The sequence below is a fragment of the Anomaloglossus baeobatrachus genome, chromosome 2 (genome assembly GCF_048569485.1).
Source record: "Anomaloglossus baeobatrachus isolate aAnoBae1 chromosome 2, aAnoBae1.hap1, whole genome shotgun sequence".
NCBI lineage: Eukaryota > Metazoa > Chordata > Amphibia > Anura > Aromobatidae > Anomaloglossus > Anomaloglossus baeobatrachus.
Window position 1 is genome coordinate 626,897,954 of NC_134354.1, and position 27,364 is coordinate 626,925,317.

The 27,364-nt window shown below is 46.9% G+C and overlaps 1 protein-coding gene across 3 annotated transcripts in view; it reads right to left on the bottom strand.

Annotated features, from left to right (window-relative positions):
- Positions 1-624: 624 nt before the first annotated feature.
- TSC22D1 (TSC22 domain family member 1) overlaps positions 625-27,364 on the bottom strand; it is a 127,793-nt gene continuing 101,053 nt past the window's right edge. The window contains exons 1-3 of one of the 3 annotated variants that reach the window (XM_075336874.1): positions 14,007-14,209; positions 4,554-4,605; positions 625-2,355 (exon numbers count right to left, since the gene is read on the bottom strand). In XM_075336874.1, coding sequence (XP_075192989.1) covers positions 2,077-2,355; positions 4,554-4,605; positions 14,007-14,152 — 477 coding nt within the window. In that variant the 5' untranslated portion in view covers positions 14,153-14,209 and the 3' untranslated portion in view covers positions 625-2,076. Of the gene's footprint in view, positions 2,356-4,553; positions 4,606-4,713; positions 4,962-14,006; positions 14,210-27,364 lie in introns of those variants that run through there. The other 2 variants (XM_075336875.1, XM_075336873.1) reach the window with 2 other exon arrangements.

A 27,364-nucleotide genomic window follows, 5' to 3' on the forward strand; every position in this document is an offset into this window, starting at 1 on the left:
TTTGCTGCCACAACAACACTGAGTACACAAATGTTTACTCTGGAAAGTCACAAAATGTTGAAAATAGCCAAGAAGTGATCAGTTCCGTCTGGTGACCGCACCCTGGGCAGACAGAATACAAGGCACTGGGGATTTGGAAAAAGGCAGCCGGCCAAATATAGTAAATGATTCTGAAACTAAATCAGGTATGGAAAAAATTCCTCAGAAATGGCTGAAACCCATATAATATGGCTGTTGTAATAGGCTTTAACATCTCATGCCAACCCGCTCAAGCCCTTGAAGGATTTGTAAAACCACGCAACATTTTCCATGTAATCTTCATGTGCCTGCAGGCTGTTTGCATGGGAAACCCTTCATGGACTGGTGATGAGGAGGAGGAGGAGGGGGGCTGTTGCTAAGCAAAGCTGGGCCTCGTAATAAATCTACTGCGATCTCCCTGCATTCGGGAATATGCCAGCACAGCAGATTTTTCATGGAAAAGTCCTACGAGTGAATCTGAGAGCAGAGTAACTAAAAAGGATGTGGATGGACGTCTAAGCGAAAAATAATTCTACCCTTCGGCTTGTTTGGGCACAGCCCTTCTGCGACTCCTCCGCCTTCAACCTGAAGTACTCCGACTCTGCGTTACCAACAATGTATGCTTTATTGAAAGTTGACAAGTGCAACAGTTAAATACAATGACGTGTTACAACTGTTTAGAGAACATGCACGACATATGCATACTACCTTACAGCTCAAATATTCCATGTTAGCAGAAAGTGGTCAGTATCTGGAGTGATTAAACCAAAAACTTCAGTGAACTGGATTTTAATTCAAAAGATACTCCAGCCAAGGCAAATTCAATAAAAGAATACACTAAACGTGGCATGAATCTGCCAGATTGTAACAACCTGTGACTCGACAGCATTTAGTGAACCACAAGTCTCAGCATGCTCTGCGCATGTGGTGAGACTTGCACTTCCAAAGTAGCTAAGGAGTCGGCGGCTGCCTAACTCGCCCATAACCAGTTGTGCGGGTGTGCTCTCGCCTCCAGTGCCAGGAGAACCTGCATCTACAGTTCTTCCAGCAACATAAAGGGTTGTAGCGTTAAAAAATAAAATAAAAAAACAGAAAAAAAATCAGTTCAGCCAATGAAACCACTAAATTTCAATCTGTACAACCTAAGTAGTACTTACAAGTTTTTCCTATTTTACAGAGTACTTACACTACATACACAAATATACAGTAGGCAATTAAACTTCATTGAAATAATAATAATATTCCTAATTTCCAACAGCATCTTCTCATAACGGATCAGTGCATCCAATCCTATTAATACGAGCTATTGCAAATGAAGGGCTCAGCCGACCATTGGTAGGTAACCAGGGAGTGCACTTCATAACACCTTTACCCACTAGGAATGTGCCTATGTGGCAGAGGTTTCCTCCTCGCTGCAGAGGAACCTCCAGTTACTTCCAGACCAGTCCACTGCTTTCACACCGTCATGCCCGACCAGACTTGCATTGTTTACAGCCGTGCACATTATGGGCAAAATACAATAAAATTATCTTAAAAAAAAAAATTTGTAAGGAATCACAGCTCGCATACAATGCAGTGTCCATATATTTACAGTCGCTTGTAGTCCACCGACCAGTCCCAATGTAACACGCTTCAAAAGGAGGTGGAGTGAGACGGTGCTTTAATACTGAAAACTGGATGTTTGCAACTAAGCGGGTAGCCATAGCATAGTAGCAGGCACGGATTGCTACCTGCTCCTTATAAATAAGTGGAGAGAGGCACATCCAAGGGTGAAGGAATCTGGTGAATTCTGCAGTCACTGAAATTATTAGGACACTTCATAGCTAGAAAAGAAGGCCGAGATTCTGGCCACCTCCGCAGTAAATGTCAAACTCCAAGCTCTTAAAGCACTCCAAACCATGTTACCATCAGATGGTATTATACACGGGGCTCTCCGGAATAATAAGACCTGATGGTAACAAAACTCTGCAGCACTTGTCAGGATGGTGGAAATGGATGCTCGCTGAATAAGTCAACTTGACTCAAGCCCCATTTGTAAGGGGATTCTGAAGAAAGCTGCTATGCGGATGGGCCCGAGCTCTGTGAGGCGGGCTGTGCCGGTGCCGTGGTGCTTGTTGCAGGCTGTGATGAGGATGAAGATGAGGAGGAGGAGGAGGGTGGTGAGCCATTCTGAAGCTGCGCCTGGAACTGGGCGAGCTGCTCAGGGCTTGCCAGGGTCTTTAATAAACTGTTTTCCTGTTCCAGCTGAGAGTTCTTCTCATTCAGCTCCTTAATTTGTTCCTTGAGGACTTCAACTTCTTCCCTAACAGCATACATGAGGTGGCTCTTAACCAAATCCTAGAACAGAAGGAGAGCGCGGTCATTAGTTCATCACAATCAATCAGGCTGGACATTAATAGGGAAGGGGAAGAGTACAATCATGTGGTTTGTGGGCAAAAAAAAAAAAAAGACTAGATTCTAAAAAGCCCCAGTCTTCCCTGAATATATTGGCCTCTTTTGGATCTATCCTGTATTAAAACCTCGGGGGAAAAAATTTGTGTGACAGTGTGATAGGAGGATACTATTCATGTAGTGGAGCTAAGATATGGGGCAAAGTGCCAGCTTCAATCAACCAGGGATGAACAGAAGTCAGTAGGGACCAGCGACAACCCTGCTGGCCCAAGTATAAGGAAGGCTATAGACCGACTAATCTTGGCAAAACTGGCCAATTTTGGTATGGCTGGCCAACAATCCAATTAATACTTTATGTTCAGCCCATTATTCATTTAGGAAAAAGTGAATTGGGCATGAAATGTTTTCAAAAGGGACAAGTGACCACAAGAGCAGTCTGACAGCAGCTGATCCCCCACTGACCACTCAGAACACACATGTATGCTCAGCCAAACAGATCACACATGTGAATGGGGGGGTGTAGGTTATAGCTGCTGGCAGTGTTTGGGGGAGGGCTATTGAAGGTGCATGGAAAGTTTAAAAAGGGAATCTGTCAGATTCATGCATGAAAAGAGAAAAAAAAAAAAGCAGCATCTGAGCCTGGCTATGTGATGCAGGCAGCCATGACTTAGGCTCCTTTCACATTGCGTTTCAGTGGCTCCGTCGGGGCATACGTCCGAAATCCCGCCCCTCCTCCCACAAAACGTGTTTCGGACGTATGCGTCGACAGGGCCATTGAGTGTAATGGACGAGACAGAGCAAGCGTGTGCTCTGTCCTGCACCATTATCGGGTCTATATGCTTTCTGCCGGCCGGCACCCAGACATAGACTACATCTGGGCATCCGCCTGCAAAAAGCGTATACACCTGAAAATGGTGCAAGACAGAGCACACGCTTGCTCTGTCTGCTCCATTATACCCAATGGCTCTGTCGGCGCATACGTCCGAAACACGTTTTGGGGCGGGATTTGGGATGTATGCCCCGACGGAGCCACTGCAAAGCAATGTGAAAGGAGCCTTACTCTGATTAGAGAAAATAGTTTGAGACACGACAAGTCCGGCCCCAGGCTGACTACTCCCTGATGTGTGTACAGGGACAGAGCTGTTAATCACCCAGAGTAATGCGGAGATGCCGGTTGAGGGCGCACCGGACTAGTCACGCCTGCGGTCCCAAGCCAGCTATCTGAAACACTGCACTGGCAGCAATCGCACAGCCAGGCTCTGATCCATGCTGCCCACATTTCTGCCAGGATAAATCTAGTGACTGGTGCCCTCTAACAACCTCCATCAATGCACTACGACCCAAGGATACCACCCATGGTCTTACGGTGGCACGTTGGTTACATGGCTCCTATGTGCAATGTATAATCAGGTATTGCACCTCACCAGTGATGGTAAGAGGGCAGTATAGTGACTATTAGGAGGCCTCCCATTCTAACATACATATGCGTGCGCCCACTATGAATAGCAAGCCACAGTAACCAACGTATCTGCCTCCCCCAGACAGGTGATATCAGGGGAGACGCACCGACCCTCAGTCCTGGTGGGGACCACAAACTGGACCGCATAGGAAAGCCATTAGCTAATAGGGTGACCACACTGGGCTATCAGCACTGGAGGTGTGAGGTGCAGAGGAGTGGGTGTCATTGTGTCTCGGCTGTGGCCGTGCGCCTGTACTGCAGGATATATTAGTGTATTAGTATGTGTATAAGATATATGTGTATATGTATGAAGCACACAGGCCATACACGTGCACACTGCAGCAGCCCCGTGTAGCCGCTCTGCAGTGGGGGCAGCAGGACGTGTGAGGACAATAGCTCGGCCGCCCTACACCGGCTGCAGCCGGTCTGAGCCGAGCAGGTTGCCGCATAGTGTTTTCTTCTCCGTCAGTGACGTCACGAGGAGCGCACCCCGCCCACCGCACTGACTGCGCGCTGGCCAATCAGCGAGCGAGCTATTTATAGCCGGGAGTTAAAGCTTCTCCTCCTGCCTAGTAACAGGGATGTGTGAGGAGCGGTGGCGGCGGCGGAGCCCGGGGCTGCGCGCAGATAACAAAGGGGGGATCTCCCTGCTCCGTCCCAAAAGAGCCGCACTCCCCGTACTCACCATGGCTTGCTCGATCTTGTTGTCGATCGCTACCACACTGGCCCCGGAGGCGCTGTAACACAAACAGAGGAGAGCCGTTATTACACGATCACAGCCCATCACTGCGCCCTGCACATGCCGACATCACACACACCCCGGCAGCGGCCAGCGCCGCCATTACCTGCTGTCTAGTGTCACCGAGGCGCTGTCTGTGCCCAGCAGCGAGGACAGGAAGGAGATGGAGAAATGCCGCAGCTGGTACACCCCGAGATCCATAGCGGCCGCCGCTCTACATCGCTATCGGGGCGCGGAGGGAGAGGAGCGGGACGTGCGGCGGCGCCGTGCGGTGCTGAGGATGCTGCGGGAAGAAATGTCCCAGCTCAGCGCTCCGGGCGCAGCTCAGCGCCGGCCTGATTACATAATACAGCAGCTGAGCGCTCATTGGCCAGTACCCTACACGGCCCCGCCCACGCCTTCCCAGCCACCCTTCCCTGCCCGGGAGAGTAGAGCGTGTGTGATGGCGATGAGTGATGGTACGTACCGTCACTGCACTGCCGGCACCGGCTACTGACAGCTCCGGAGCGGACTACAGCAGCGCCGCCTGGCGGACACAGGGGGAGCTACGGGTCCTGATGCATGTATGCAATGCATGTATGCATCCCCGCATCACACACCGGGGGCAAGAAGTGTGATGGTGGGCACATCCTGCAGTGACACAATACATACAGAGGCAGTGTCCAGCCCCACCTGGGACACCCCCGGACCAATCATCCAGGATGAGCGAGTCCACATAGGCAAAGCCAGCCAAGTGCTCCTGCCAGAAGCCACCAAGGGCCAATCACCAGAATCCTCTGCAGCCATCACTGTGCCCTGCTGTGCCATATACAGACAGGCAGGACAGAGCAGCTCCACCCCCAGATAATATCTGCCGCCCCACCCCCCCAAACCAGCCAGCCCTCTATAGGAGGTGGTCCTATGTACAAGAGCGTATAGAGGATCCCGTCACCAGGCCAAAAGTGGCCACAGTCTGCTCTCCACTGACCCCTCCGTATGGCATGGATTTTGTATTTTAATCCCCATATGGTGCCAGAGACCGGGGTCTATTTTGTGCTAATTTTTAGGATTTTTACTAGAGGGGGCGAGGCTCACAAGGTAATAATGGAGAACAGCTTAAAGCCACGCCCCCTGTAATGGGCATAAAAGATTAGCACTAAACAAAAGGACCAAGATCTGTAATTGTAGGGTGGATTGAAAAGGGGAAAAAAAAAAAAAAAAAAAGGAAGAGTCATTGGAGCAGGGTAACTGGAGAATTGTGACCAGGTGACAGGTCCCCTTTAAGAGAAGACATTTTTTTAGATTTAACCATTATGCTATAAAACCAGTTCTATAACATTCTGTACATCCCTAATTCTGACAAGGATCGCGCCGCACACAAGAGGACAGCGCCGCACACAAGAGGGCCACCGCGCCGCACACAAGAGGGCCACCGCGCCGCACACAAGAGGGACAGCGCCGCACACAAGAGGACAGCGCCGCACACAAGAGGGCCGCCGCGCCGCACACAAGAGGGCCGCCGCGCCGCACACAAGAGGGCCGCCGCGCCGCACACAAGAGGGCCGCCGCGCCGCACACAAGAGGGCCACCGCGCCGCACACAAGAGGGCCACCGCGCCGCACACAAGAGGGACAGCGCCGCACACAAGAGGGCCACCGCGCCGCACACAAGAGGACAGCGCCGCACACAAGAGGGCCGCCGCGCCGCACACAAGAGGGCCGCCGCGCCGCACACAAGAGGGCCGCCGCGCCGCACACAAGAGGGGGGCAGCGCCGCACACAAGAGGGGGGCAGCGCCGCACACCTCTCTAATGCCTCTACGGCAGACAGGTACTTGCCGGCAGAGATCACACACCACCAACTGCTCATGTATTACAGATGTGCCATGACATTGGATTCTAAAGTACTCCCAGCTGAATTAGCTTTTACACAAACAGATGGGTAATATGACATTAAAGGGATTTTCCAGAAGTTGATCACTTCATTTTGTACTGTCTGTGCCCTGAGTGGCAGTATAATAATAATAATAATTTATTCATTTATATAGCGCTATTAATTCCATAGCACTTTACATACATTGGTAACACTGTCCCCATTGGGGCTCACAATCTAAGGTCCCTATCTGTATGTCTTTGGAGTGTGGGAGGAAACCGGAGAACCCGGAGTAAACCCACGCAAACACGGGGAGAACATACAAACTCCTTGCAGATGGTGTCCTTGGTGGGAAGTGAAGTATCAGCCATAGCCACTACAAAATGTGCTCTGCTCTATATGCCACTTCACCCAGGTGATCACTAAGGTGGGCAGGGGCCAGACTCCCACCAATCAGATACTGATGGTCACCATTTGCAATAGGCTATCAAAGTTCCAGAAAATCTCTTTAAGAGACAGAAATTGTCACAGGTGAAGCCTAGAAGAGTGTCCCGTTACTAATAGAAGTCTACAATACTGACTGGCGTCATCTTAGGCTACTTTCACACATCCGGTTTTAGCACTGCGGCTCAATCCGGCTGTGAAACCTATGCAATGGATGCGGCGAAAACACCGCATCCTTTGCATAAGTTTTTACATGCAGCCCGTCCGTTTTTTTCCAGTTGCGGCATGCTACTGAGCATGCGCAGTGGAAAAAACCGCATGCGGCGGCCAGATACGTTTTTTTTCCGCATCGCGCCGCATCCGGCGTCCATAGGCATGCATTGAAAAATGTGCCGCAGCGGCCGAATGCGGCGCAATGCGGTTTTTTTTGCCGGAGCAAAAAACGTGCCAGGGAACGTTCCATCCGGCCGCGGCATCGGCTAAATCTGCCGCATGCGGCAAAAACCGGACAGAACGCAAGCCCATGCAGCACAATACGGCACTAATGTAAGTCTATGCAAAAAAACCCACAACCGGCGGCAAAAAAAATGGTTGCGGTTTTTCTGCAGAGCGCCGTATTGTGCCGCAGAGCAAAAACCGGATGTGTGAAAGTAGCCTTAGCCTGGCTGTCTGGGACGTGCTGCCGGATCACCCCAAAGAAAATGTGGTCATTCGGCACAGTTTTCCCAGTCACCGGTATGCTTAAAATGACTCAGCAGTTCAGCTGTAAGCGACATCAGCAGAAATCTGCTACAGGGAAGGTATCCGGCCCCATCACTCTCCGGCCCCATCACTCTCCGGCCCCATCACTCTCCGGCCCCATCACTCTCCGGCCCCATCACTCTCCGGCCCCATCACTCTCCGGCCCCATCACTCTCCGGCCCCATCACTCTCCGGCCCCATCACTCTCCGGCACGGATTTAGTATTACGTTTTTTTCTAAACATTTACATGACAAAAACCTCAATTGAACCGGATCCTGTGTTGGTTGGTGAGCGTCTCTAAGTCATAGTCATCAGCTTCCCAACTGCTCCCCGAAAACGAGCAGCCCTCAAGTATTATGGTGTATGAGCAGAGAAGAGCATAAAGAGGGAACTGCCGTAGCTCAAGCTCTGGGGGGTCTGGAGTAGTTGGTCCTCATCCCTATGATAGGCTACATGCGCACGCTGCATCTTTGTGTTCACAAACTGCAGCCAAAACTGCACCTTGTCAGAGAGCCTGGAAATGTCACAAAAATGCTTGTAATTATAGGTGCGTTTTTGGTGCGTTTTTGTGACAAATGTTGACAAAAACGCAGGAAGAATGGACATGCTGCATTTTTTTTGTCACAAACTTTTGACAAATAAAACGCTGACAAACTGCAATGTGCGCATAGAAAATCTGACTTCTCAGACTTTGCTGGGAAGTCAAATGTCAGAAAGTTCTGACAACAAAACTGCACCAAAAAACGCAGCGTGCGCATGTAGCCTTAGAACTCTTAAGGGACACCTATATTTTTCCATGCTGTACTTTGCTCCTAAACACCAATTTTACAAGTTAAGATCCACTATATAAAGTGCTTTACAGCGCAGTCGTGGCATCAGACATTCCCATATTGAATAATGTCAGCATCTACAAACCAGTCACTGAACGAATGCTGAAGTGCACTATACGAGTGTACTGTGTGTGCAAGGAAAACGGTCCACAACCATAACACACACAAGAATGGGCCATCAACTGCGGAATGAAAACAGTACGCCAGCACGCCTACAAGAAGGGTCCGCCTCCACCGCACACACGCCAAAACAGTTGCTTCCTTCTGCTCAGGCAATGTTCCCCAACTCAAAGGACTGTTTTTTCCAGCAGGACAATGCACCATGCCACACAGCTAGGTCAATCAATGTGTGGATGAAGGACCACATCAAAACCCTGTCATGGCCAGCCTAATCTCCAGACCTGAACCCCATTGAAAACCTCTGGAATGTAATGAAGAGGAAGATGGATAGTCACAAGCCATCAAAGATGAACTGCTTACATTTTTGTGCAAGGAGTGGCATAAGGTCACCCAAAAGCAGTGTGAAAGACTGGTGGAAAGCATGCCAAGACGCATGAAAGCTGTGATTAAAAATCATGGTTAGGCTATGAGCGCACGTGTGCGTATTACATTCAGTTACGCTGCGATCTGCACCGCAGCGTAACTGCATGCGTCCTGCATCCCCTGCACAGTCTATGGAGATTGTGCATGAGCCGTGCGCACGTGGCATATTAGAACACAGCGATTAGGCCCATGACCTAGGACACAAACCCAGATTTTGGACACAGTCAAGGAACCCAGTGCCAGAGGCAGCAAGACAACCCCAAAGCATCTTTGCGCCTGCACCACAATTGACTGTAGTTACTGGGCTCTTTTCGTTGTAGGCCTCATTCCATTTTCAGTAAACAGTAGAATGTTGGGCTTTACCAAAAAGCTCTCTTGTTCTCATATGTCCAGAAGACGCTTTCCCAGAACAGAAGGATTTTGGCTTAGGGGTCTTTCACACATTTTTTGCCAGTCGCAATCCGTCGTTTTGTGCAAAAAAGGGATCCAGTGCTGAATTTGGCTTTTTTTCTCATTGACTTGTATTTGCGACGGATTGCGAAGCATGGCCTCACTTTATCAGTCGTGCGATGGATCAGTCAAAAAATGTTTGTCTAACAGACGTCCACAGGGACGTTTTTGTGTGTGTCAAAAAAACGGACGGCGACGGATCCATCGTTTGTTATAATGGAAGACTATGGGCGCAGGATCCGTCGCAATCTGTCAAATGACGGATCAGTTGGTTTTTTTTTTAACAGAGCATGCTCAGATGTTTAAATTCTATTCAATTCAATACCAACTACCCTTTGGCATAAAAAAAAAAGTGCAACTGCTTTTTTTTTTTTTTTTTTTTTTTTACAGGATCTGTCGCATCAGTTTTACCACAATCTGCAATGGATCAGTCACATCAGTTACAAAATGGATTGTGACTGATGGACAAAGACTGATGTGTGAAAGAGGCCTTACATACATTTTGGCAAACTGCAGTCTTGCTTTTTTATGTTTCTGTGTCAATAGTGGGGTCCTCCTGGGTCTTCTGCCATAGCGTTTCATTCAAATGCCGATGGATAGTTCATGCTGACACTGATACACCCTGACCCTACAGGACACCTTGAATTTCTTTGAAACTTGATTGGGCTGCTTATCAACCATCCAGACTATCCTGCATGGCAACCTTTCATCAATTTTTGTCTATCCAAAACCAGAGAGAGTAGCTACAATACCATGGGCTGTAAACTTTTGATTATGTTGCACACCATGGAAAAAGGAACATCAAGATCTCTGGAGAGTCACTTGCAACCTTGAAATTAATATTTTTAACAATTTTGGTTCTCCAAGTCCTCAGACAGTTCTTTCTGCTTCGCGTGGCAGACACAGACACAAAATGCAAAGCTTGAGTGAACTTCTCCCCTTTTTGTTTGGTTTCAAGAGTTCTTTTCATATTGCCTACACCTGATACTTGTCACAGGTGAGTTTGAATGAGTATAACGTTCTTGACACTAAGTTGTTTATGCACTATTTTGGAAAGGTGCCAACAATTTTGTCCGGCCCATTGTTGAAAGTATTGTGTGAAATTTTATACAATGCCTCTTTTTCCTTTAGTTTTTTTTGTTGTTCCAATACACACAAAGGAAGTAAAACAAAAATTGTCTGGGACAAATACTTAATTTTCTGGAACAATTTCACTTTTGACCATGACTGTATATATTATTGTAGCAGATGCACTCCATATATACAATGTACATGTAAATGTAACTCATGGCTGTTCACCATCATGAGGATTAAAGAAACCAACAATCTGAGTTGAAATGTAAAGTGTTAGGCCCAAGCCACACGGCGAGAAAATCGGTGCAAGTGGAGTGCGATAAAACATCGCATTCCACTCGGACCAATAATATAGCCCGTGTGTCAGCGCACATGAGCGATTATTTTTTCAGCCCTAAATCGGACCGAGAAAACAATCGCAGCATGCAGCCATTGTAATGCGAGACTCTTTTCTCTCGCACCCATTCAAGTCTATGGGGCAAGAGAAAAATCGCACTGCACTCGCCGTACACTGGTGTACCACGAGTGCAGGGCGAGAATCGCAATAGCCGGCTACGGAGGAGAGAGGGAGAGAAATCCCTCCCTCCCCTCCTCAGTGCTGGCCCGCCCCTCCGCAGCACCGCCCCCCCCGTCTCCTCCTCAGTGCTGGCCCGCCCCTCCTCAGCACCACCCCCCCGTCTCCTCCTCAGTGCTGGCCCGCCCCTCCGCAGCACCGCCCCCCCGTCTCCTCCTTAGTGCCGGCCCGCCCCCCACAGCTGAGGTCCGCTCGCACAGTTGGACCTCAGTCGCATGGATACTAGCATGACACTTGGCTCTGTGCTGCCAGCGTGAGCAGAGTGTCATGCGAGGATCGCACTAGTACCCAGTGTGGCCCCGGCCTTAACCAGATATATTCCGTGTCATCTACTGACATAAGCCAGGACTGCATGATAAGATGGGAGACATTGCTTTCATTTTCCTGGCTGGAAAGCACCGAAATCTACACCAAATAATCCCCTCAGGCCCAGACAGATGTTCTGTACACGGAGGACCCTATAGGAGATCACACAGGAGGTGGATTATCAGAACACCTGAGCATGCACGCTATACAGACATCTGTCCACGAGGCTCTCGCTCTCACAGAGTACGGTCTGACCCACAGACAGCACCCGCATGTGACAGTCATTAGTGTGCCTAAGGCTTAAGACAAAGTCAACCTGTCCGCTCTCCATGCGTGCCTAATACTTATAGCCTTCATGGAATAGTTATTTTTATATCGTTACTTTGCTGCTGTTCCTCAGTTTTCTCTACTTATGAATAAATGAACAACTGGGTGTTACCAGCAGGGGTGTGTCTACCATCACAGTGTCCAATCAATACTGCCATTGACAAACTGCATGGGCAAAACCCTTTGTAAGGGGGAATGGCAACATCTAGTAGTTAATGTATTCAGAATTAAGGAGAAAGAACCGAGGACTTACACAACAGAGTAATGGTTAATGACCCTCCAAAATTTCCAGAAATATGAATACATCAGGAGAGATGACCGGTCGTCTTTAAAGCCCCATTGTAGTGTATTTGCTTTATTACACTGATGGAGTGTTATCACTAATCTAAGTTCCCTGCCCCTAATAAAATACTTTCCAGTCGTCCTATTATGCTCTTCCCGATGCCGCTCTGGTCCTGTTCCGCCATCATGTGACCGCAGCTCGACTGTCCAGAAGTCAGAGGTAAAAAGGTACAAGCTCTCAAAGTTAGTCTAGGAGAGCCTCCTTCTGGCGGTGAAAAAAATAAAACCACCACCAAAATGGCTTATAGGGATTCTGTCACCATGTTTTTCCCACCTAATCCAAGGGCAACATAATGAAGGGGCAGAGACCCTGATTCCATCGTTGGGTCACTTACTGGGCTGCTTGCTACAGTTTTGATAAAATCACTGTTTTATCAGCAGGATATCATTAGAGGACTATAAACCTGTTAGATAGTCCACATGAGAGCTGTACAACTTCACCCACACCACTGATTTCTGTGTACACTGTGCATAGGCAGAAAGCTGCCAAGTAGTGGTGTGGGTGAGGCTACACAGAGCTCAACATTCAGAGAACTGGTCGATCTACAGCAAAGAAAACACTGATTTTATCAAAACTGCAAACAGTCCAGTAAGTGACATCGCTGGAATCAGGGTCTGTGCTCCTACATCATGCTGCTCTCAGAAACCATAGCAATAACCTGGTGACCAACAACAGACCAGGTGGAGGAAAGCTTGACATGCCCAATGGAATAGGTCACCACACATCCACGATATGAAGTCCGCCAGGTGGACTATAACTTGAATAGAGGGAAAAGATATCGGCACATGCAACGTAAAATAATTTCTTTATTGTCACATAGTATTAAAAAAGTCCATCCATATTTAGAAGACCCTAACCTGGGGACCGGTTGCCTTCAAGAGCAGTGGATCAGGTATTCCCCAAATGTAACGACACCTTCCAATGTGATACCACACTGTGGTATACAATGTGATACAATACATCTGGGCCAGAGTACCGTGCACTGCCCACTTGGGTTGCTTCATTCTCACACCATAGGAATTGGTTAGTTTGTGGCAGCCGTAAGGCTCTATATTGTAAGCAATGATTAATGATAGCAAGATCGGTATTAAAACAGAAGAGGACTGCCAGAAATAATGCATTAAAACTCAGAACCCCAACAATATATCCGCAATATACAAGAAGTGTTCTGAGGTCTTACTACCGCCATAAAAACCTACTTCTATCCGATCCCCCGCTGCAAAGACACACCAAGGGTTACAATGAGCCTACATCACGTATCACGGCCCATAGAAGTGCACTGACTCAATCCGGACAGTGAAATCACTGACAGGTCGCTTTACTATAAAGAGTTTTAAGAGATTGTTAAGAAATGTTATGAATCCATAATGTGTGTATCATAAAAACCTCCCAAACATGAAAACTGGGCTTGATGAGGGTGGTAATGGGCAGCCAGGGTCGCAATCATGGATCTGGGCTCTACCTCGACAGGTTACTTTATTGTTACGGGGTCTAGTGGTCTCACCAGTCATGTACGTCGGATCTGCACATCACAAGGTGTCTTCTTGCCCATCCTCTGGGAACGGCTCATAAACACAAGCAGTCATCCCAGGTAATAGGAAGCAGCAAGCACAGGAAAGGGAAGACTTTCATCACCGCGGCAGAACATCCCACACTTAATCCTCTCCTACAACCTCATTTATTGTACGAGGCGGAGGGATGAAAGACTTCCTGGGAACAATCACGGCTCGCAGTCCATAAACACACAATCACTATTGTATCAGAGGTGACTTGTCCATCGCCATGTCCAGCACTCAATCCGGGATCTGCGGACGAGCGCTCTGGTGTCGCCATTACTTGTGTCTTCAGCACCTAGATAAGAACATGGCAGACAACAGCCAGTTTTTCTGACAAAAAAAGAAAACACGAGAACATACCTTTTTAGATGCTGCTCCAGCTCCAGGACAAGCACCTTCATGGTTACTGGGCAAGAACCTCTGCTATGGTGAATGGTCCATTGCATCGAGAGATCTAGTGGAAACCTTCTGACTAGCTGCCGAGTTAACCCTTCATGCTGTGTCATTTCACAAATCGTCCAGCGCTGCCGAGGCTCATCTCACTATTCTGCGATTTCTACGTGGGGGGGGGGGGGGAGGGGGGAGGATTTTTCCTGCGCCAGGATACACAGGTCTCTTGTATGTTTAGCGGAGATGTTGGTGCCTGGCTTGGCTTTGAGATCAAGAGGAGGAAACAAGGGCAGATGATGACAACACGAGCTGCGTATCACGTGACGCTGTTACATAAAGCATCAAGAGAGATTAAAATCTTTACGACTGGGAGATTTCACATCCCGCTAGCACAGGAGCTCGCTTCTTTCAACAGTGGGCTAATCCACTTATGAAATCGCCAGAGCAGCCTGGTAACTAATTGGTGCAGATTTTCTTCTCTTCTAATCCACTTACAAGGAGTCTGTCACTACACTTCAGCGCTGAACGTTAACCCCGATCCTCTCCCAGGTAGAAATGTGGCATTACGGCTGGGAAGCAGGTGCCACCGACTGAATACAGCCCTAATCCAGCCAGCACAGGGTTAAAGAAATCCATTCACTCCAGTCACAAGTAATTATCGCTTGGGCAGAGAGCTCCTGTCTGGAAGAATTACCGTCACGGTGGAGACAACCTGAAAACAAGTCACGGATTAAGAAAAAATACATATGCCACGTCTCCTGAAGGAATGCAGATCTATGGAAGAGGGAAGAAACGGAGCCTGGGAATTCCCACCTCAAAATGTCCAAGTCGATCGCGAAGAACTAAGGAAGCCGGCACATGGCCTATATATTGTGCTACAGCCCCAAATATACCATAAACACCATTATATGTGAGCGCCTGCGTGAGTCTCCCAGTAACGGCAGCAGGACTATGGCTCTCCCAGGGGTACGACGTGCGCAGGAAGATTAGGAACACTCATATTCCCTAGACCGATGCATAAAATGGTGCACAGCTTATCCTAAAGTGACCTAGAAGATTTCCAGAGACAAGAGAAAACAACTTCGAGCACACACGGGGGAAAGCGGTGCGGCCCTCACCGGACCGTGGCTGAAAAGTCTGCGCCAATACTCCAGGGATGGAGGGAAAAACGTTACTAAATACAAGCGCTTTTTTAGCTCATTCATTTGAATGGGTGAAAACATTAGAAGTATTGACACGCTGTAGATTTTGAAAAAAAAATCAAACCCAACAATGTTCTAATGGTTGGGATCCACAAAGTAAAAAAAATAAATAAGAAGTGTGGGCATCAGATATTAGAAATCTCATTCACTTTACTGTTTTTTGGCGAAGCAGCAAAAACGCAATGTGTGAACAGGTCCTTAAAGGTAACAGTGCGGTGGATGAAACCGCAGAAATTCTCATTGGGACACAACTTGTATGGACTGAGGTTTGGGATCAGAGATGTGCAAATGCTGTGGACAGTAGCATAAGTGGACACTGAATCCACAGCAGCTTTGCCCCATGCGTACATTACGCTCGACAACATGTACGATACTTGTAACTCTGTATAGGAACAATGGCTTGTACTGAATAACAAACCTTCGCACGTAGAGTTCTTTAGGAATACCCAGATGTGTCAGTAGTTACCAGTAACCTCATTTCTAATCTATACATTAGGTGTAGTTCTCAAAAGCACACTCCTGAAGGTGCGCATACACCTAAGATGGCGGTCGGCTGAATACCCGTTTGGCCAACAGCTTTCTCACCTAAGAGCCGATCTTTTATTGGAGAAAGGATGTGTCATGGTAATTCCACAAGTCTGAACCTTTATTGCTCCAAATCGTCTGTCAAAAGGGAACTGGGTGAGGAACAAACATTAGATGGTCATCCAGTCCCCCAACAGCACCTTTACATTAGTCACCTCGGCTACACCTGTGGAGGTGCTCGAAGCCTCGGTTCTATGCCACTGTAAATGCATACACTGGTATATATCGTCAGAGGAACGGAAGCAGTATATAGAAAAAGGACACTTGTCATATGATGGGTGCCTGAGGGCCTATGGACATAGGACTAACAAACATACCGTATTTGACAAAGCCAAAAACGAGGTATGACGAGATCTTTAAGGCTATGTTCACACAGGGCATCTTTTACTGCGTTTTTGGTGCATTTTTGAGGTCACAAAAGATGCACCTAATGCATGCATTTCTCTCGGTCAGCAAAGTCTGAGATTTCGATTTTGCTGTCCACACTGGACATCTTTTGTTGGCTGCATCTTGGCTGCGTTTTTGAAGATGTAGCCAAGATGCCGCATGTCAATTCGTTTTGCATTTTTCCAGCGTTTTTGAGCCCATCCAGACAATAAATTGGGCAAAATGCTGTAAAAAAGCATGCTTTTTTGATGCGCTTTTGCCACAGGTGTGTTTTTTGCTGCCAACAATGCTGCATCTTTGCGGTTAGAAAAGTTGCAGTCTGAACATAGCCTAAAGCGGGCTTTATACGCAGCGATATCGCTATCTCTACCGAGAGTACCCGCCCCCCGTCGGTTGTGCGTCAAGGGCAAATCGCTGCCCGTGGCGCACAACATCACTTACACCCGTCACACCTACTTACCTGCCTAGCGACATCGCTGTGGCCGTCGAACCGCCTCCTTTCTAAGGGGGGCGGTTCGTGCAGCGTCACTAAGCGGCCGCCCAATAGAAGCGGAGGGGCGGAGATGAGCAGGACGAACATCCAGCCCACCTCCTTCCTTCCTCACTGCGTGCGGCTGCAGGTATAGTGATGTGCCTCGTTCCTGCGGTGTCACACATAACAATGTGTGCTGCCGCAGGATGACAAACAACATCGTACCTGCAACAGCAACGATAATCGAGATAGGAACGAGTGGACAACGATCAACGATATGGTGAGTATTTTTGATAGTTACCGGTCGCTCCTGCGGTGTCACACGCAACGACGTCCCTAACGAGGCCTGATGTGCGACACGAATTCAGTGACCCCAACGACATCGCGTTAGCGATGTCGTTGCGTGTAAAGCCCGCTTAATGCTCATGCAGACATCAGAGCAAATCGGTCCCCTCTCGGACTGCACTGCACACACTGGCCGCAGCTCTTCAGACAGGAGAATGTTAGCTTCATAGAGTTCTAGGTGGCTGTGACGCTCGGGTCTGGAGAGCTGCAGCCAGTCTGCACATTGTAGTCCAAGATCAGACCGATTTGCATAGACATCTACATGAGCCCTTAATTTGGTCAATTTAGAGAAAGATTTGGTATTGGACTGAGCAGTGATTCTCTTCTGTACCGGTATGCAGAATAGCAGAGACCTGGTATACAGGGTCTCCAAAGTGTGTATGGCCCGGAGAACTCAGGAGCAAAGGTGTCAACTATAAAACAAGACCCCAAACCTCAATAGCACCGACTACAAATGGTGCCAACAATGAAATGGCATCATTGGAAAAACAACAAGATAATTCAGGGAAATGTAATGTGAGGTAATAGAACGTAGGCCATTGCTTAGTTATGTGTGAATTCACCTTTTCAGATATTAAAACCAGTTCAATCATTAAACAAACTGGATTAGTCGGAGAGCAACGCACTGGAAATTCTGTGAAAAATAGCCCGCAGCTACGACTGAACTCAAGTGGAGTGCACACATCTGCTTTCTTCTGCTGTCACTTTCAAGAATTCAGCACCAACCTAGGTTTGCGCCCATTGTCCAGGCCACGGCGGAGTCTTATGTGTAGTGACAGGCTGTGCACAGAGGCGCATCGGCAAACTGGTAAATCACGATCATTCCAGCGCTGTCAGGTTTCGGGGAAGAAACTGCCGCTTTCAGCTCACTGGGATTCGGTATGAACATGTAGATTAGTCATTATTACCGCAGAACTCATGTCACATGAACGTCCAAGTCACCTTATTGGGACCTTCCCCTATGCACATGCTATGGCGCCGCTCTAAAGTGGCTTTACCACTAAATACATCCATGGAAGAGGTCATGGTTGTATGATGGGCCCCCACCAATGTCAAGAACATGAGCCCCAAAGCTCAGTATGGAAATGAGAGCAGTGGCAGGGCTCGCTCCTACGCGGGACGCGTTATAGGACTGAAAAATGGGAAAATAAATCCAAGAGAAGCAAAATCGTGAAAATAATATAAGACGTCCCATCCCTGCAGTTCCGATATTGTTTTCAGGGTTTTAATTCTCTAAGTGACTACAATTCCAGAGATAAATTTTTTTTTTTCAATTATTTCAGTTGCTTAAAAAATAATATTCGTAACTTTATTTTAAAAAAAAATGTGGCTGCGTTGCTACATCACAAGACCCAGGACTATTTTCCCATTGATGGAGCCGCACGAGGGCTTGTTTTTTGAGTGGTGGGCTGGTTTTTAATGTACGATTATAGAATTCATATGAATTTGATTAATTTTTATTTAGTTGTTTTGGGGATGTGAGACGACAGAAAAACAAACAGCAGCATTGGCATTTTTGATTTGTTTCCTTTATGACATTTACGGTTTGGGTTATATTTTAGATTTAAAAAAAAAAAAAAAAGATTGCCATTCAATTTTTTTTGAGTCCTTTATTTTTAAAATAGGAAAAAAATTGGGTAACTTGAACTTTCCCCCCCCCCACATTGTTCTAGCCCATTTAGGGGACCTGAGATTGTGAATGTTTTGCCATTTTGTAAAAACAAAAAAAAAAAAATAAACCCACTTCAATACTTTAGCATTAAAAATATAGTCAGTTTACAGAGTATCAAGATCTCTGGAATTTAAGGGGACTCTGCAGGTCTTTGCTATACAAGCTGAAGACTGCATGCTGCAAGGATTAACACAGAGAATTCAGGCATTCCTGTCTTGTCACAGTTCGAACTGTTTATTTTCTATTTTCAGCAGGACCCTCACTGCAGGACCACAATTCACGCCCAGGACAATCCCTCCTGTGACTGACACCTCACTGTGAATGTACAAGCTCTATTGAGAGTTTGGTGTAGGTGAGGCAACTTTCTCAGCTCTGCTAGGTGGCTAAATCTATAAATTGTGATTGTGCTAGACCGGCTGCATTAAGTAATCTAAGTGATACATCGTTGGGTTCACAATCTTTTTGCCTACATCATTCTGCTATCAGATGAGGTAGCAAAAACCTGCCGATAGACTCCCTTTCAGCAAGGCTCTAGTGCAACGCTAAAAACACCAGCAGCCCCCAACTGCATTGCGGGAAAAAAGGTCAATGGGCGAGACAATGCTGCCCTGCCAGTATTTAATCCCTTAAATGCCATTGTCAGCTTTGCCAGCAGCATTTAAGTGGTTAAATAGTAGCTTTTAAAAGGCCTTCTCTGTGACTTAACTTCTTTTATATTAAAGGAGTTAGGAGTTTTTAAAATAAAGTCTATACTCCTCCAGTGTTGGCGCCGTTCCAGCGGTGTCAGTACTCGCATTCCCAGGGTTCACATGAAGTTGGGATGTCACGTGAGCCAGCAACCAATTTCCGCCGGCTTCTCTCTCCCCGCCTTCGGACGCAAGAGCAATCAACAGGAATTGAGTGGCAGCCACAGCATTCACCTCCTGTCGGTTAGCTCATTTGTCCAAGGACAGGGAGAGAGAAGCCGGCGCGGGCTCACATGACATCACGTCGTCACATGAGCCCCGGGAACGTGAGCAGAGACACTGCTGGAACGGCGCCACCATCGGAGTAAAGGCTTTGGTTTTTTTTTTTTAATTATTTTAAAAGGGGGAAACATTTGGAATGAGAAGGGGTTGTCCTAGTAATTGACAACCCCTTTAACTGCTTATCATTAACATAGGTCATCGCAACCTATGCCATTACGACACACGCCAATAATCAGTTGTTCCCGATGACCGGAAGTGCTCGGTTGCAGAGCTCTATCAACGTCATACAGATGAAGACTGGGTACTGTACATGCACTCACCATTGATTTGAATAGTGGGCAGATGTGCAATACTTGGCAACTGACTATAAAGTTGACGGAGCTATGCAGCTCCACAACAGAGGGCATCTGGGCACCGCTGGCACCAGAAACAGTACATCCTAGGAGTGCCAAGTGTCACACCTTCACCCATAAGATATCGCTTAGAGTAGACCATCAATGTAAACGTACCAGTTAATTCATTCAAGGCCCCCCCATCTACAGCCAGCTAAGTGCAAAGATACAGTGTGGAGAAAAAAAAAAAAAGTATTTAGTCAGCCTCCAATTGTGCAAGTTCTCCCACTTAAAAAGATGAGAGGCATGTAATTCCCATAATAGGTAGACCACAACTATGCGAGACAAAATGAGAACAAATTCAGAAAATCACCTTGTCTGATATGGTAAGATTTTTTTTTTTTCAAATTACAGAGGAAAATAAATATTTAGGCATCTAAAATCATGCAAGATTTCTGACACTCACAACCTGCACCTTCTTCTTTAAAAGGCTCCTCTGTCCTCCACTCAGTACCTGTAGGAATGGCATCTGTTTGAACTTGTTAGTATAAAAGACACTTGTCCACAACCTCAAACAGTCACACTGCAAACTCCACTATGGTGAAAACCAAAGAGCAGTTGAAGGACACCAGAAGCAAAACTGTAGCCTTGCACCAGGCTGGGAAGACTGAATCTGTGATAGGCAAGCAGCTTGGGGTGATAAAATCAACTGTGGGAGCAATAATAAGAAAATGGAAGACATATAAGACCACTGATAATCTCCCTCGATCTGGGGCTCCATGCAAGATCTCACCTCATGGGGTCATAATGATCCTAAGAATGGTAAGCAAAAAGCCCAGAACCACATGGGGGACCTAGTGAATGACCTGCATAGAGCTAGGACCACCGTAACAAAGGCTACCATCAGTAACACACTACATCGCCAGGGACTCAGATCCTGCAGTGCCAGACATGTTCCCTTGCTTAAGCCAGTACATATCCGGGCCCGTCTGAAGTTTGCCAGAGAGCATTTGGATTATCCAAAAGAGTATTGGGAGAATGTCAAATGGTCTGATGAAACCAAAGTAGAACTGTTTGGTAGAAACACAACTCGTCACGTTTGGAGGAGACAGAATGCTGAGTTGCATCCAAAGAATACCATACCTATTGTGAAGTTTGGGGGTGGCAACATCATGCTTTGGGTCCGTTTCTCTGCAAAGGGACCAGGACGACTGATCCATGTACATGAAAGAATGAATGGGGCCATGTCTCGTGAGATTTTGAGTGCAAACTTCTTCCATCAGCAAGGGCATTGAACATGAAACGTGGTTGGGTCTTTCAGCATGATAATAATTCCAATCACACCGCCAGGGCAACGAAGGAGTGGCTTCATAAGAAGCATATGATGGTCATGGAGTGGCCTAGCCAGTCTCCAGATCTCAACCCCATAGAAAGCCTTTGGAGGGAGTTGAAAGTCAGTGTTGCCCAGCGACAGGCCCAAAACATCACTGCAACAGGAGATCTGCATGGAGAAATGGGCCAATGTACCACCAGCAGTGTGTGCCAACATTATGAAAACTTACAGAAAAGGTTTGTCATCTGTCATTGCCATCAAAGGATATATAACAAAATAATGAGAAAAAATCTTGCCAAATTAGACAAGGTGATTTTCTGAATTTGTTTTCTCATTTTGTCTCTCATAGTTGTGGTCTACCAATGATGTCAATTACAGGCCTCATCTTTTTTAAGTGGGAGAACGTGCACAATGGGTGGCTGACTAAATACTTTTTTTTCCCCCACGGTATCAGCCAAGTGTCTAATGTATATGGGAGCCTGACTCTAGAATTTCAACTCTGAAGTTTCCTTTAGTTAGGTTTGAAGAAGGCACAGTTAGGAGTCTGGCACCGATCTCTGAGAGAACAGAGGAACACTTGGCCGAGTCAAGCGTTCTAGAGGAGAGAGAGCTCTCAGTTGAAGCATCTTTTGTCCGACAGGTAACTGATGTGAATGGGAGCCTTTAGAGGCAAGTGCCGACTATATAGTACAGCTGAGCCTGCCCTATGCGTACCCTATGTCCAACATAAATGTACAATGGGTTCACAAAGGGGGTTAAGAAATTTAACTACTCTGGTTTGCCACAACCTCTCATAACAGGGGCAAAAAGCCTCATCTTATATTATCTGCTTATAAATTTCTATCAAATAACTAAGAAAATATGGTTGAGAAGAGACTCCCCTACACAGAATAAAGTCTGAACGATCACCTACTATGTATAGGGGCCTTCTGCCTCCTATGACTATTTTTAGAGATAGACGGATCAGGCATGTTGAATTACGATAACCGACTTTTTTTCTCCCAAGAGATAATTCGTTGCCATAGGGGTCTGGCGGCAGCTTGCTATCTTTCCCCAATGAAAATGCAGGAACGCTCTCGCTATGTACTAACAGCCATAACTTAAGATTTGTAAGGTGGCAGGCGGCGGCACGTGGGGTAGTCTCATGCAGTTGTTCGACGTGTCTCCTCGGAGGTTGCATTTTGCCGCCGTCGGACTGCGAGTCAACCGTTCCAAGCTCATTGCTGGCTCAGGAAAAGTGTAAAATACAGATTCCCAGCTAACAATTGTTGCTACTCACTCCTGGAAGATGCAAGTACATCAGTAGCATCATCAGTACCATCACTCTGCTGGACGGTGAACGTTGTATAGCAAGCACTTCACTGGAGCTGAAGAAACTAAAAATCTATTTTAATGGAAGGTAGCAGGGGCAGAGGAGAGGGGAGACTTGAGGACACAATATGGAGAGTGCAAGATGTGAAAAAACAGAAGGGGGTTATTAGTGCTGCAACAGCATGGGGAGCAAAGTGGACCTGTGAGGAGATGGCATAGCAGTATAGGGCGTGAGTGTGACCTGTCAGGAGGCAGTATGGAGAGCCAGTGAGGACCTGTGAGGAAACAGTATGTCAGTGTGGGGAGCAAGGGGGATCTATGATGAAACCATATGGAGAATGTGGAATATGTGATGAAACGGTGTGTGGAGCAAGGAACAGTGGAATAGATGTGTAAAAAGGAGTGTGATGTAGGAGGAGATAATATGGAAAGCGAGAGGAGAAATGTGTGAAGAGACCGTATGAGGAAACAGAGAAAATGTGTGAGGAGACTGTATGGTGTGGGGGGGGAATCTGAGGAGGCACAGAATAAAGACCGAATAGTGTATGGGGCAGTATAGGGAGGGGAAGGATGGGGTGCAAGTATGTTGGGGGGTGGTGTATAATGAGGGGTCACAGTAGACACTGGACACTATAGGGGGAAACAGTGTAAGAGGACAGTGTGAAGAGGGAGCCCAGTATGGAAAAGTGAGGGAGGTGTGGAAGGCATGTACCATAAGAAGAAGAACAGTGTGGTGTCAATTTGTGCAGGGAACACATTGAGGGGCAATTATTTATTCAGGGGCTCTGAGTAAACTAGATCTTTTTATTCAGGAGTATTATAATCATAACACTATTTTTAAGGTCACTAAGTCAGGATGTGCGGCAGAAGACCAGAGACGAGACATCTGTAGAGACGAGCTGTGGATGTGAAAACGCATCTTAGCGATGAAGAAGAAAAGGAAGAATTACTAATCAGAGAAGATAGCTATAAAAGGTACCTGGATAAAAATATTTGTGATACTAACTACGTTTCATCAGTACTGTGGTTCCTGTATGGTCTAGTCTGATTATGACTGATAACTCCCTGTATCACCTTACTATTCTTAAAGGACATACAGGAAATTATAGGTTTATGAGAGAGAAATGTATATGGGTCTGACTTGACATTAAAATTGATAGCTGTAATAAGCGTGGTGAAGTGTCATGTACTGATGGTGGTTTTGGTGTTGTGTTTCTGTACTGCTGGGGCTTGTGATGCTGTATTTTTGTACAAGAGTTGGGCCCCATACATATGCTGCAATATATGTGCATCACATCTTACCCGTTGTTTGCATGGGAAGAGGCAATTTATGCCTTTTCCACTCCCAATGATCTGGGGAGAGTCAACTGATCACACTACCAATTGCTATTTCTGCCCCTCATTAGGAAAGGAGTTTCAAGGAAAAAGAATTGGACTTTACAGTATCCAACAATAGTGTTGAGCGGATCCGAACTGTAAAAATCCGGATCCGCGCGGTTTCAGCGTCTGATCCGGGTGCGACCCACTCGTGGGAATCCGGCTGCACGATCCAGGAGATATATATATATAATCTCTCTAACTATCTCTCTCTCTCTCGATCTTCTGGCATGCAACAACATTAACAGTTTATTGGAATCTCTGAAGAGAAGTCATAATCCCCAGGAATGAAGGATCTTCATTGATTCGCCCAAAACAAGCCTAAAAGCAGTCTTGCTGGATAATGGCAAAGCACTACACCTTCAATTCCAGTTGGTTGTGCCGTCCACATGAAAGAAACCTATGACAACATGAAACAGCTGTTCAGGTGCCCAAATCACGACCAACATTGGTGACCCCTCTGGGGTGACTTAAAGGTGGTTGCCCTCTTACTTGGTCTCCAGGGTGGATACACACAGTACTGCTGATATCTGTGCGAGTGCGATAGTCGTGCAAAAGAACACCTCTACAATAAGAAACTGGCCCCTCCGACATTCACTTCAGCCAGGGAGTAATGATGATGTCTTGCATCCAGCACTTCTTGACCCACAACATTTTGTTACCACCATTGACTTTGTAAAAGCAATGGATAAAAATGCAAAAGCAGTCAAGTGTCTCATTGATACATTTCCAAGGTTGATTGAAGTAAAGATAAAGGAAGGAGTCTTTATTGGCCCTCAGATGAACTTGGCCAAAGTGAATTCTTTCCCCAGATGATGGAAAACCTCTGATGGTGGTCATATGGCATTAGATAAAAATTGGATAGTGGAAGAACAGTGAAACATGTCCGACTGCAGAATGACCGCTCTGCAGGTGCAGTCATACACATTTTTGTTGATATTGGCCGCTAACACTGAGTAAAGTGGCCATACATGTTTAATAATAAAGAAGGAATCATGGATGATAAATTAATGGAAGTGATCATTCTTGGCCAGCTATTGTTTGATTGCAACATGAGTGATAAATCAGCCAGCTAGAAATGTGATATATGCATCAGAGCCCAACCACAAGGCACAAGCAACTCAGACAAGTAAAGTATGCCGAGAGGTAAAACTTCCCAGGCCGGCCATGTGCACTTCCTAAACGCAACCTCAGACTCCTGAGAGAACAACTTGTCTGTCTCAAGACCGACCAAATGGACATACCTGTATAACCACAGGAATTACAAAGCCGCCTCCTAAGGATATCCAGCAAAAAGCACAAAACTGCAACACACGGAGAGCAACAAGCAAGTGACCCGACCAAAAGTGAAAAGAATACCTGGATTCCCACTCAGAACATAGGAAACCTGTAGTTAACCCCTTCATGACCAATGCCATACCTATACATCATTGGTCATATATGGCCCTTTAATGCGGGCTCGCACTTCAATCCTGCTTTATTCCCCACACGTCTGCTGATCTGATCAGCAGAAATGTGTAGCTAACAGGCGCGGGAAGATCTCTGATCTACCCGTGCCTGTTAACCCCTTAGATCGCACTGTCAAACTCTGACAGCAACGTGCTCTGGCGGGGATGGCGCAGTTCCCCACCACACTTCTGGTTTTTGTTGCTAGCTTTGCAGAATATACTAGGACGGGATGAGCAGAGTAATCCTCATTTTTGTCACGGAGTAAGCAGTCTAAATAACATACAGAAAGAAAAGGCCTAGTCTGCATTTCATGACTCCCTATTCTCTACACATCCTGTGTCGGTCATACAGACCGCTGATCCCTGCAAGGTAAATTTCACCACCAATGTTGTTTACATTGATTTGATATCAGTATATCCCATGCCTTGCTGGGCGTTATATAACACATATGTACCTCTGATATGGCTTACTATGGATAGGCAACTGCACTATTGGACATGACATTAGCTATATTCCGCAATGATACTGTAAGTTAGTTGCATTCAGGTGAATATTTTGCCTTGAAAGTATAAGACCTTAATCCCAAGATTGGAGCTATATTTACATCCAGGTATAGACGGTCTTCCCTTTAGGAGTAAGTTTCCCCGTTATATATGTATTTTAATATAGGTAAAAAAAAAAAATCATTGCATGAATCACTTTTACCCAGTGGTATATCATAATTTTGGGTGGTGTATTGAGACAAGAAAACAAGGGACCCTTGCAGACCATTCCTGCTGTGATCAGTGATTGGCTGCAGTGGTCACATGCCTGTCCTCAGTAGAAGATGGAGCACAAAACCCCTTTAACCCCTTTACGACCGCCGATACGCCTTTTAACGGCGGTAAATAAGGGTACTTTTTCCGATCCGCCGCTTTTTAACGGCGGTCGGAAAAAAGGGTCTAGCGCCCCCCAGAGTCAGAAAATTTCCGGGGTCTCAGCTGCCGGGGGTAGCTGAGACCCTGGAGATCATGATTCGGGCCGGTTTTTCCGGTCCCCGCTCACCTGATGACCGGTATACACCGTATACCGATCATCAAGTTATAGTAAATGACCGCGCCGGTAAAAAATGATTTATCTCCCATCTGGCATGATCAAACATGCCAGATGGGAGATAAATCTTTTTCCCGGTTCCCTCCGGTCCCCCGGTGTCCCCAAAGTGCCCCCCCCGACCCCCAACCCCCTCCCGAAAATCCAAGATGGCCGCGCGCACCGGCGATCACAGCAGCGCGCCGGCCGCATTTCCACTGTTCCTATGGTTTCTGTCGTATGTGCCATAACACATACGACAGAAACCTGCTCCCTAGGCCCTGCCGGGTCCCCCCCTACCCCCCCCCTGGTGTTCCCCGGTGTCCCCCGGTGTCCTACATACCTGTCGGAGCGCTGATCCCCCGCGGCCCCCTCCTCCGGCTCCTTCTCTGCAGACTCCGGTCACATGTGCCGAGCAGATGACAGCTTCCTGTGTTCAGAGACGCTGGATGCTGCTCAGCACTGTGCAGCTGTGACCCGGGGAGGGTGGGTGCAGATTCTTTGCACCCACTCTCCTCAAATGGAGGGTCTGCCCTCCTAGAAAATGGGGGATACGTTCCCTGAACGTGTCCCCCATATTCTAGAAGGTCCAGAGGCGACGTGGGACATCCAAATGGATTATTGTGGATTTTTTTTTTTCTTTTCAATAAATTGGTCAATCAGGGAATGTTTGGGGGAGTGTTTTTTCAAATAAATTTTTTTTTGTTGTCAATTTTTTTTTTATTACTGTCAATTAGTTATGTCGGGTATCTGATAGACGCCGTGACATAACTAATTGCTGGGCTTGATGCCAGGTGACATTACACACCTGGTATCAACCCCATTCA